We start from the raw sequence: 12,108 nt of genomic DNA on the forward strand, positions 1-12,108 counted from the left end.
TCTATCTGCCCATCCATCTTCCTTGCCTTGATTAAATATTGTCCACTTTTTTTTCATGTATGTTAATTTTGTGTAGGCTCAAATCATTTTGGAAAAAGACATCACTCATCCATGCATCACTTTTGCATATTTAGAATGGGATATAAATACTTTCAAGTTGCTTGTTTATATTGTCTTAATTTTGTTTTATAAATATGACATGAAATTCGTTGTTTTTACTATGGGTCGTTAGATCTGGACAGAGGCCCGATCTGGTATTGGTGCTGTTAACTTCATCACAGGAATGGGTGGATTCCTGCAGGCGGTATTTTTCGGTTATGGTGGAGCGCGATTACATGTAGAAAAATTGGACTTTGATCCGCGGCTGGTACCAGGGACGTCAGCAATGCGATTTAAGGGACTAAACTACCTGGGGAACTCTCTGGATGTGGAAATAAAACAGTACTCAGTTCAGGTGATTTGTAGACTTGAGTCCAGAAAACACCCTCTGATGCTGGAAAGTTTGGAGTCAGGTGTGCGTTATCATCTCAAACAAGGTAGGCCTAACTATAGTACAGATGTTCAGTCAACAGTTTAGTTGTTCTGTCAAATCATTGTGCAAGTAGAGCAGGAAGGAAACATTAGCATGTCAAAGTGGAATCACTTGAACTAGATGTGACTGTATGAGGATAAGAAATATCATACAAACTGTTGTAAAGTACCTGCCACTGGATAGTATTACCACAAAAAGTACATGTACATGTGTCAACTCTGGTTGTAGACTCTACATCTTTCTTGTTGCATGTTTATATTTATTGCATTTACACCTGTTGTTAACATTTGTGTATTCATAACATTTGTGCCAGTCAGTAAAGTCTGTCAGTTTATTGCAGATTAAACTGTATGACTTGTTACATTCAAGAGGATGTGTTAAAAACTTTCTACATGTATGTTTCAGACAAAGAATTAACATTTGGAAGAGAGCCTTTCACAGTTCGTGCTGTTGATGTCACTGATTGTCCACTGCCAGAAGGTATGTTTATACCATACGCTGTCGATCTTTTTGTGGTTATTTATCCATACAGCAATTTCCCAAAACACAATTAGAGAATTAAATTACAAAATAGATGAAATGCCATGAAAAATTCTTGTTCTCCAGATGTTTCTAACAAATCCTTGTATAATGGCTATCTTCCAAATCCAACATACATACTCATGTACTTACATCTCTCTGTACTGTAAGGTGGCTCTTGCCCTGAGATCATCTGGAGGAAGACCCCTACAATGGTTCCCAAGCCCAAGTACAAGACAGTGGTTGTACGTCAGACAGGGGGTAACCGCTGCTTTGATCAGTCAGACTGTAAGAGTATTGTTGATCACAACCAGGTAGGACTTCTGATGGCATACATGGAACTTTGGCACATCTGTGTGTAATATGTGTAGATATGTGATGTAGTACAAAGTTCTACCCCAGCTAAATGTTTCAGTTTCACACACCACAGAAAATACCTTGCGTTTTTAACCTTACTGTCGATGGCGAAGAAAAAAAATTCCTCATTCCGAATTTCATGGATTTGTCCTTGGCAGAAGGATGAGCTATGCACAAAATTTAATCCAAATCCCTGCATAGCTTTTGCCATTAACTTGCTGACAGGCAAATTTGCTGACTCAGCAAAAAAAGTGCCCTCTTTTGGTAGTGGTAATAAGCAAATGTGCATAATGTACACGAAGGGTTCAACTACATGTACCTGTGGGACATGAAAGTACGGGAATAATATAACCTACTACAGATGTGTCAAGAATATAGTTGGTGTTACTTTTTGTTGTTAATGATTTAAATGTGGTAAACAGTATTGTTTCAAAACATCCTGACTATGTACTATGGAGTTGTCAGACTTCATTTTTATGCCTTGTACTTGTGTCCAGATTGCTAACTTTTGCTGTCATTTTTGTGTTAGTTTAATTTGCTATTGTTCTCTCCAGACTTATGCAGGGTTTCACTTCTTGGTGGGGGATGATGGTAGGGTGTATGGAGGGGAGGGCTGGGACATTCCTACAGATGAAGCTTTGAGTGAGTATCTCAGATGTTCCAGCCACATGTACATGTATATGTAACCATAGCTAAGTTTGACCTCTTCGCTTGTTTGTTATTACCAAGTAATACTTATGGCTATATTCAAGTAAGAGTTCATTGACCAAACAATTGACAGAATAAGATTTTTGACAAGTTATGCATTGTGGAATTTGGCCACTGCCAAGTTTCTATTCATTTTACTGCTGTAACATACATTCACCAACATGAAATAACAGATGTGGTAATGAGAAAATTCTGAAATAAAACAGTCTTGTGTTTTGAGTGCCGATAATAAGGGATAATCCATCTAAATAAGGCCTCCGCTCCATGCAGTAATCCACAGCATCGCCAGTAATCACCCAGTTTATAGGAACACGGCATGATGTCGTCTACGAACTCAACGATATACTTACCACTTACAAATCAGAAAATATATACAAGCTTTCATATCCACAAAACTTTTACTAAAAATGTACAACAGTTTCCGAGACAAACATTTGGAATTCATCTGACATTAACTGCCACCTTTGTCTTTGGCGATCCTTAAAATGCCAAAAGTTTTGATGAATATTGGATTTATTAATTACGTGAAACTGTAAAGCACAGATTATTAGTTTGGTAAATACAAAGATGGTTCGGATATTGTCCTATTTGGAAGAGTTCTCACCTTCAAACACATCCCCTATATGTACAACAGAATGGGTACGGAAAGGCCGTTAGTCTACTGACGATAGACCAGCAATAGCTGATATCTATAAATTGTTATTCACTGTTATTTTTATCATCAATCCAGATCAAAGAGTAATTTACCGTATAGATTTTTGGAATGAGAAAACCAACAACAGAAATGTTCAAAGAGAAAATCTCTATTAAACGTTGTGAAAGTTATTAAAACAATCTTGTGTGTACATGCTCTGCATTCACCAACATACAAGTAATGGGTATACAGTGTAGTAATAAGAAAAATCTGAAAAAAAGTCTTGTTTTGATTAATTATAATGAGGGATAATCCATCTAAATAAGGCTTCCACTCCATTCAGTAATTCAGAGTCGCCAGTAATCCCCCCAGTTTATAGGAACACGGCATGATGTCGTCTCTGAACTCAACGATATACTTACCACTTACAAAAAAAAAAATATACACAAGCATTTCATATCCACAAAACTTTTACTAAACATGTGCAACAGTTACCGAGACAGACGTTTGGAAAGGCCGTTAATCCACCGGCGATAGAACGGCGATAGACCTGTGGATAGATAGCATGTTAGGCTTACATGGTGTGCTCCAAGGGACTATGTTGGTGTCTCAGACCACCCCCCACCTCCCCACCCCATGGCAGTAAACAGTCCCGGTGATTAGGCTGGCGGGGGTGGGGGAAAACGCGATAACAACGCGAGAGAAAGCCGCGAAACAGTCTAGAGACACCCGATAGATAGGCGGTAGAAAACCCGATAACTTTCCGTTTTGATGTGGGCTGTACTGTACGGTAGATATGATTTGCATGATTACTGTTGTAAGTATCACATCTTTCTTGTGCACACAAATAAATCATAGGAATAAGACGTTCTTTAAGATGTGCCTTAATTATGTTAGCTCTGGTCTGTTACAGAAATTGGTTTTATTGGAGAGTTCACTTGTAAGAAACCATCACAGTTGGCCATTGCTGCAGCGAAACAACTTATCAAGTGTAAAGTTGAGATGTAAGTGTTATTGCTGCACCCAAGGAGTCACCTACAAATGTAAATTGCAATGAATGGAATTCTGTACATGTACATAACAAAATGAAAAAAAAATAGTATATTCTGTAAAACGTATTTAAGTGCTTACTGTAATTACCTCAATGTCTTGTGCTCACAAGATGTGGAAGGTATAACGGAAAGCTGTTCAATGTACTCAATTATCATGTCTTGTGCTCACAAGATGTGGAAGGTATAACGGAAAGCTGTTCATTGTACTCAATTATCATGTCTTGTGCTCACAAGATGTGGAAGGTATAACGGAAAGCTGTTCAATGTACTCAATTATCATGTCTTGTGCTCACAAGATGTGGAAGGTATAACGGAAAGCTGTTCAATGTACTCAATTATCATGTCTTGTGCACACAAGATGTGGAAAGTATAAGGGCAAGCTGTTCAATGTACTCAATTATCATGTCTTGTGCACCCAGGGGTACTATGCTGGAATATGACCATGGATTGTTAACTCTACTCTATAAATGTAGATTATTATGTCTTGTGGGCACAAGAAATATGTTGGAGTATGATCAAAGCTGTTAAATGTGCTAAATGATAGTGTATTGTGCTGACAGGGGTATGTTGGAGTATGACTACAAGCTGTTAACCCTACGTCAGACCAAAGACCCTGATTGTCAGACTGCTTACTGCCCGGGGGACAGACTGGACTGCGTCCTTATCACCTGGAAGGCCTGGGTATGAAACCATTATGACAACATTGTGTGTAGTCTTACTGCTTTATCTGAATTATTTGATATATATGCAGCAGTGTGAATCTTTGATTGGATAATTGACTATCCAAAGATAATTTATAGATTTTTTAAGTTGCTTTATAGGCATCATATATTATATATCTTAATCCTAACATATACCCATGATGTATTAACTGACAGGCCATGATTGATAAGTATGTAATATTTTTATTTTTTGATTGTCTCTTACAATACAACCTGAACACTGGCGCAGTTACAACCTACTTGTTGCTGTCTAGTGATTGAGGCCAGTTACGGTTCAGTTCAGTTCAGTTCAGGTTAAAGCTGTTCTTCTCAAACTGCTTATATGTGGAGAGTGATGAATTATGAAATAAAACCATGAACTTCGAAAAGTCCCTCTCACTTTTGAGGAATGCCTGGAGAATTAACATTTCTGGAAAGCAGGAAAAGAGAACTACGTGAAAACCCAGTAAAGGCATGAATTTTCAGAAACTATAATGTGGGCTTCAAAGACAACACGCTGTCCTGTCGATAAATTAACCTGTCAATTCCATGTTACTGGTGAGCCAATCATGTTGTATGTCACAGTGTTGAGTGTTGGGATAGTAAAGGTGAAATCAAGCTAACTAAGAAAGCTACTAATACCTTTTCAGTGTTTGGGTTGTAAGGTCATACTAAAGATTTTTCCCTTATAATGCTGTAGAAGTCAGTTTTATGAGTGGAGGAAACCAATGTCCTTTGGCAAGTTATTAATGAACTTTCCGAAATGTAACATACAGATTTGAATTGTGCACCATTTTGGTGGAAAACAAGCCGTCTTTAATAGACTGCACGAGTGGGCCACATGAGTTTAAACGGGCTTGATGAATTCAAATTGGCCTTATAAGTTTAAGTGGGCCCCATGAGTTCAAACGGGTCCCATGAGTTCAAACAGGCCCCATGAGTTCAAATGGGTATCCTGTGTGTCCAAGCAATATGGACAAATTTTATTATAGTCACATGTGTATTTGTTTCTGCCTGTAAACATTATAGTACTTTCATGCTGCTTAAATTTGGTATAAACTTTCTGTGATAAAGCGAGAATTACGAGTGAGATGAATTGTTGATTTTTCTGAACAGGACAAGGAGCAAGTAGGAGGAAAGTTCCAGGCACCCAAATGTCATGGATCGTGTTTCCTGCCAGACCCCACTGCATCCTCCCACAGTAGTCAATACACAGATATCAGTGACCAACCTACACTTTTCCAAACCGAACAGTAAGTTATCACAGAGGTACACAGATATCATTGATTTGTCTACCGTCTTCCAGACCAAACAGTAAGTTAGTTGTACACAGATATCATTGATTTTGTCGACCATCTTCAAGACCAAACAGTAAGTTACCTGTAAACAGATATCATTGATTTGTCGACCATCTTCAAGACCAAACAGTAAGTTACCTGTAAACAGATATCATTGATTTGTCTACCATCTTCTAGACCAAACTGTAAGTTAGCTGTACACGGATATCATTGATTTGTCAACTGTCTTCCAGACAAAACAGTAAGTTACACTGTACCTGTAAACAGGTATCATTGATTTGTCTACCATCTTCTAGACCAAACAGTAAGTTAGCTGTACACAGATATCATTGATTTGTTTACCGTCTTCCAGACCAAACAGTAAGTTAGCTGTACACGGATATCATTGATTTGTCAACTGTCTTCCAGACAAAACAGTAAGTTACACTGTACCTGTAAACAGGTATCATTGATTTGTCGAACATCTTCAAGACCAAACAGTAAGTTACCTGTAAACAGATATCATTGATTTGTCTACCGTCTTTCAGACCAAAGAGTAAGTTAGCTGTACACAGATATCATTGATTTGTCTACTGTCTTCCAGACCAAACAGTAAGTTAGCTGTACACAGATATCTTTGATTTGTCTACCGTCTTCCAGACCAAACAGTAAGTTAGCTGTACACAGATATCAGTGATATGCCTACGCTCTTCCAGGCCAGACAGTAAGCTAACTGTACACAGATATCAGTGATATGCCTACGCTCTTCCAGGCCAGAGAGTAAGCTAGCTGTACACACATATCAGTGATATGCCTACGCTCTTCCAGGCCAGAGAGTAAGCTAGCTGTACACAGATATCAGTAATATGCCTACACTCTTCCAGGCCAGAGAGTAAGCTAGCTGTACACAGATATCAGTGATATGCCTACGCTCTTCCAGGCCAGACAGTAAGCTAGCTGTACACAGATATCAGTGATATGCCTACACTCTTCCAGGCCAGAGAGTAAGCTAGCTGTACACAGATATCAGTGATGTGCCTACGCTCTTCCAGGCCAGAGAGTAAGCTAGCTGTACACAGATATCAGTGATATGCCTACGCTCTTCCAGGCCAGAGAGTAAGCTAGCTGTACACAGATATCAGTAATATGCCTACACTCTTCCAGGCCAGAGAGTAAGCTAGCTGTACACAAATATCAGTGATGTGCCTACGCTCTTCCAGGCCAGAGAGTAAGCTAGCTGTACACAGATATCAGTGATATGCCTATACTCTTCTAGGGCAGACAGTAAGCTAGCTGTACACAGATATCAGTGGTTTGCCTACACCCTTCCAAACCTATAGTAAGTTAACTGTACACTAGTCTGACATCAGCGATCTGCCTAACAGTTAAGTTAGCTGTATACAGATATTGGTGATCTGCCTAAGAACAATATCCAGGTGTTAAATATTTCATTTCAGTGTATAAACACAGTGTATACTATCAGTTTTATTGTTTTGCAGACTCCCAGTGGACAGTAAAACTGGGAAGATTGACTTCAGCTATATGGCCTCTGTTTCAAACGGTCACCTAGCCACTGTGGTGTTCAGTGATACCATCTATGTCAATGGTCTTTACAATGAACATATGGGTAATTCTGTTTATGCATGTACTTGTAACTGTTAAGAAAATACACTTGAAGCATCATACAACTGTAATCATTAACTTTTAATTCTATTCTTTATTATTTGCATTGGAACTACATGTACTCTATGTGTCCATGTATCTTATTAATGCACATAGTTTTTTTGGAGAAAAATAAACGGACTTAAAATGTAGGCATCTTCTACCCTTGTCCTGTTCCTTTTCCAGACCATTAGGAGAAACTTATCCTTTACGAATCATGTGATCTTTCTGAAGACTCAGCTATTGTTGACATTACTGCATATTGTCAGTGTATGAAACCTTGACATTTAGGTTGGAGTCACCGCGCTCGTATCCCATCACCGAATGCTGTCAGAGTTGACAGGATTGTGGAGGAAAACCCTGACAGGGTGAAGCGATTATTTACCCTTGATGTGGAGAAAGGTATGGGAAATGTTACTTTATGTTTAGCAGGGTGAAATGTTACAGCTTTGCTTTGTCCCCAAATCAAGTGACAGAGTTTGGTATGTTCTGTGGTAAAATAACTCCAGAATGTTTGTACTGGATTGAGGTGGAGCTGAGGTCAAAACAAAAGTAATGTTACAGGTGTAAATATGCCAAAGACAAAAACCATTTCAGTGTTACGATGTGTAAAAGTGTGTTTTTTTTAATGTATTTTTTGCAATCACAAGTATTCATCATTTTCATTGGCTCTAAAAATCCTCTTGTTTTATGTTGCAGCTGTGTTTATGGAAACAATTGAGACCCCAAACCTGCTGGTTGTTGATCGTATCTACGCTCACCAGACGTTCACCCGTGTACTCATCACAGAGATAACAGTTACCAGAAAACCTTCAGCCAAAGGAAGCTTCATGCTCAAACTTACCGGTAACCAAGGAAACGCCTCCATCGACTTGGAAATGCTGGAAGAAAGAAGCTACAATGGAAATGATGACAGCATTTTGTGAGTATTTACTCCTCTTTTCCTTGTTAGTTCTCAGACTTGATTGTGAAATGTCGAAATGTCAAAGTTCATCACACACTCTAGCAGTCAGTAACCATCAGATTTATTTCAAAATCCATTCAGGATAATTTAATCTTCCTTTTTCTTTCTTGAGTACGCGTAGAACACTGATGAAATAAATAAATCAAAACTGATACTTAATACAACATGGATTCCTCAGGTCCATTAAAAAAAAGATTTTTAAGACTTTTATTGAAAAAAATTTCATTTTGGAATAAACCCTTGAAAGTACTTGTTAATATCATATTATACTATATTCAGAATGGACCGATATTAAAGTAAGCTGCCCAAATAGTATGTTATTAATTTTTTCTGAACGTTTTTTACTTAAATTGAATTGAATTTTGGGAACTCCTGATTTTGGCATTAAACAACAATGAAAGGAGTAATTTGTCTGTGAAAGTGCTAGAAAACATGGGATGATAGTTCCCTGAAAGTCATTTTTTTATGGGTGGGAACCCTGGACTACATTATATCAGGGCTGTGGATTAAGTATGCATGAACTTGTCTTGGTTATGATTCCTGTGAGAGATCGTATTCATAAGTATTTGGTTTTGTTTAATAAGGTTTAAGCACGCGAGGACATTGGTGCCTGAGATCAGGAATATGTCTACATCTGATGTGTACATGGTTTACACCATCACACCCCAGGAGTTGGTACTGACAGAAAACGAGAATACTAAGACCCTCTTCATCCTTACTTCTGTGGGTATGGATATCTCCAAAGTCACAGAAAACTTTGACAGTGTGGAAGGAATGGTCGCTGCTAGTCCTAAATCAATCTATGAGACCCATGTTCTTGCCTGGAGAGAAAAGTGGAAGAGAGGTCACATTGAGATTGATGGCAATCTGAAGTTGTCTAAGCTGGTGTATGGCTGTTTTTATTATTTGTTGAGTTTCCTGCCCTCCACACAACCCTTCAGTCCTAGTCAACCATTTAATGGTCTCAGTCCCGGCGGCCTGGCAAATGGTGCCAACTGGACAGACTATCAGGGTCACGTGTTCTGGGACATGGAGACCTGGATGTATCCCACAATGCTCATGTTCCACCCAGAACTTGCCAAGGAGATGCTGTCGTACAGGATTCGAGGAATGAAGTATGCATATGACCGAGCTCGAAGCGGTGGATATGAGGGCTTGAGATTTCCATGGGAAGCAGCTCAGACTGGAATTGAGGTGACACCAGATATTTGCGTGCCCTGTCGGGAAAACCAACTTCACATCACGGGAGATATCGCCATGGCAGCCAAACAGTTCATGAGTGTCACTAAAGATCTTCACTGGCTTAAGTCTGAGAAAGGATACACACTTATCAAAGACATTGCTAGATTCTGGAAGTCTAGACCCACATGGAACGAGGCAAAACAGGAGTATGAAATTAAAGGTATGAAAATTGTTATGACTGTGTGTAATCACCTCATGATAGGATGCTGTGATCCATAGACAGAGATCTTATAAACATCTTTAAATGTTTATAACCTAAAAAGTCAAGAGCATATATCATACAGAAATATCATGTCATACAGTAACAGGAATATCATGTCATAAGGTGACAGGAATATTATGTCATACTGAAACAGGAATATCTCATATGGTAAGAGGAATATCATGTCATATGCTAACAGGAAAATCATGTCATACAGTGACAGGAATATCATGTCATATGCTAACAGGAATATCATGTGATAGGGTGACAGGAATATCATGTCATACTGAAACAGGAATATCTCATATGGTAAGAGGAATATCATGGCATACATTAACAAGATTATCATGTCATATGGTGACAGGAATATCATGTCATACTGAAACAGGAATATCATGTCATACTGTAATAGGAATATCATGTCGTACTGTAACAAGAATATCATGTCATACAGTAACAGGAATACCATGTCATATGGTAACAGGAATATCATGTCATACAGTGACAGGAATATAATGTCATACAGTCACAGGAATATCATGTCACACAATCACAAGAATATCATGTCATACAGTAAAAGGTATATCTTGTTATACAGTAATAGTAATGTTGAGTACTACATTATCAGTTTGAAATGACACCTTGGATCTAATCTGGATTGACCTGTGTTCTTTTATGGACACCTTGGCACCATATGTTAACAGTTTGCCTCGAAATCATCATTCTAAAGGCAGAAATGAACAATAGACGACACGGCTAGTGGTTGATTTACGTGTACTTTATGCAGGAACAAGTCCTCACAAATGCAGTAATATTTGCCAACAGGATGTAATGCCATGTACATGTATCTTATCCAGCAGAAACATTTATATAGATATATGTATTCACTGTGTGGTAAATATGTAATTCGTGCATGTGTATGTTTGTCTTACAGGAGTGATGCCCCCTGATGAGCATGCTCAGAATGTGAGTAACTCTGTCTACACCAATGTCCAGGCTCAGCTCAGCATTTACTATGCCCGTTACATGGCCTGTATCAACAATCTCAATGCCAGGACAGAGGTGACGGATGACTGGCTACATGTAGCTGACAATTTACATATTCCTTTTGACGAGACGCGAATGTTTCACCCAGAGTATGAGGGATATGTGGAAGGCTCAGGTAAAACTTGTACATGGCAGTACCTGCAATGATGTATTCTTTCAGTTGCTACACATGTATATATCTTTTTTGTCATATTTAATGGCAGTTTAGACAATTTTCTTCATCTTCATAATTTTACTGGAAACAAGAAAAGAAAGCACTTAGGACTGAAAAACTTAAAAATACAATGTTTACACAAACTTGGAATAAAAGCTGTAAAGGTGATGTCTCCTCCAAAATGAAAAGTTTACCTCTAATTATGAATTGATAGTAATAGTGATGTGTCATTTGTGACATATTTTGGTGAAAACTTCCAGATAATCGTGGCGTGAAACAGGCTGATGTGATACTGTTAGGCTTCCCGTTGATGTACAACGTGAGTGAAGAGGTACGACGAAACGACCTGCTACACTACGAGCGTGTCACAAATGCCTTTGGGCCGGCCATGACCTGGGGAATGTTTTCTATTGGCTGGTTGGAACTTGGTGATATAGACAAGGCAGCAGAGTTATTTACCAAAAGTTATGAGCTCTATACCAGAGAACCCTTCAAGGTGAGGATAATATACAGACATACAGTCTTGGTTTGTTTGTTTCTTGTTTTAAATACATTCTTGCCACAGTATGGCTGCAATATTGCCGCAGTAGCATTAAGCTATAATCATTCATTTCATGGATGTATTTGCAATAAATTTTGTTGGAGACCAAGAGAAAAAAATGCCCACATTGTCAGCAGTAAATCTATTGATTGATTATGGTAACAATACATCAGTCAGATGATGGTAGTTTGTTTGGAACTGTAACATTGTCATTCTAGTTTACAATCACAACTTTACAAGGCATAAAGATAGTTGGCACCACTGAACCATTCATGTGTTTATTGGTGAAACCTGAGGCAATGGCACCCAACCCACTTCTGATTGAAGCTCCTGTACGCAACCTCTATGGAAATTGTAACTTGGATGACATGAATTTAAGATTAAAGTATGTAGAACAGTTTCAACTGGATAACTCTTATTTGATATGACGTTTTGCCGTTGTGGTTGTTGCTTCTGGTAGAAATTAGATCACACAAACCAAAAGCAGAGTTAACATCTAAGGGTAGTTTTTAAAAG

At 38.5% G+C, this 12,108-nt stretch overlaps 1 protein-coding gene across 1 annotated transcript in view; it reads left to right on the forward strand.

Moving 5' to 3' along the window:
• The window catches only part of LOC135482416 (uncharacterized), a 38,977-nt gene that overhangs the window by 19,323 nt on the left and 7,546 nt on the right, over positions 1-12,108 (forward strand). The window contains exons 28-40 of the mRNA XM_064762386.1: positions 233-536; positions 938-1,012; positions 1,223-1,365; positions 1,963-2,050; positions 3,664-3,754; positions 4,363-4,483; positions 5,620-5,756; positions 7,280-7,407; positions 7,734-7,844; positions 8,142-8,364; positions 8,991-9,808; positions 10,785-11,012; positions 11,312-11,547. Of these exons, the coding sequence (XP_064618456.1) occupies positions 233-536; positions 938-1,012; positions 1,223-1,365; positions 1,963-2,050; positions 3,664-3,754; positions 4,363-4,483; positions 5,620-5,756; positions 7,280-7,407; positions 7,734-7,844; positions 8,142-8,364; positions 8,991-9,808; positions 10,785-11,012; positions 11,312-11,547 (2,703 nt within the window). The remainder of the gene's footprint in view (positions 1-232; positions 537-937; positions 1,013-1,222; positions 1,366-1,962; positions 2,051-3,663; positions 3,755-4,362; positions 4,484-5,619; positions 5,757-7,279; positions 7,408-7,733; positions 7,845-8,141; positions 8,365-8,990; positions 9,809-10,784; positions 11,013-11,311; positions 11,548-12,108) is intronic.

The sequence above is a fragment of the Liolophura sinensis genome, chromosome 1 (genome assembly GCF_032854445.1).
Source record: "Liolophura sinensis isolate JHLJ2023 chromosome 1, CUHK_Ljap_v2, whole genome shotgun sequence".
Classification (NCBI taxonomy): domain Eukaryota; kingdom Metazoa; phylum Mollusca; class Polyplacophora; order Chitonida; family Chitonidae; genus Liolophura; species Liolophura sinensis.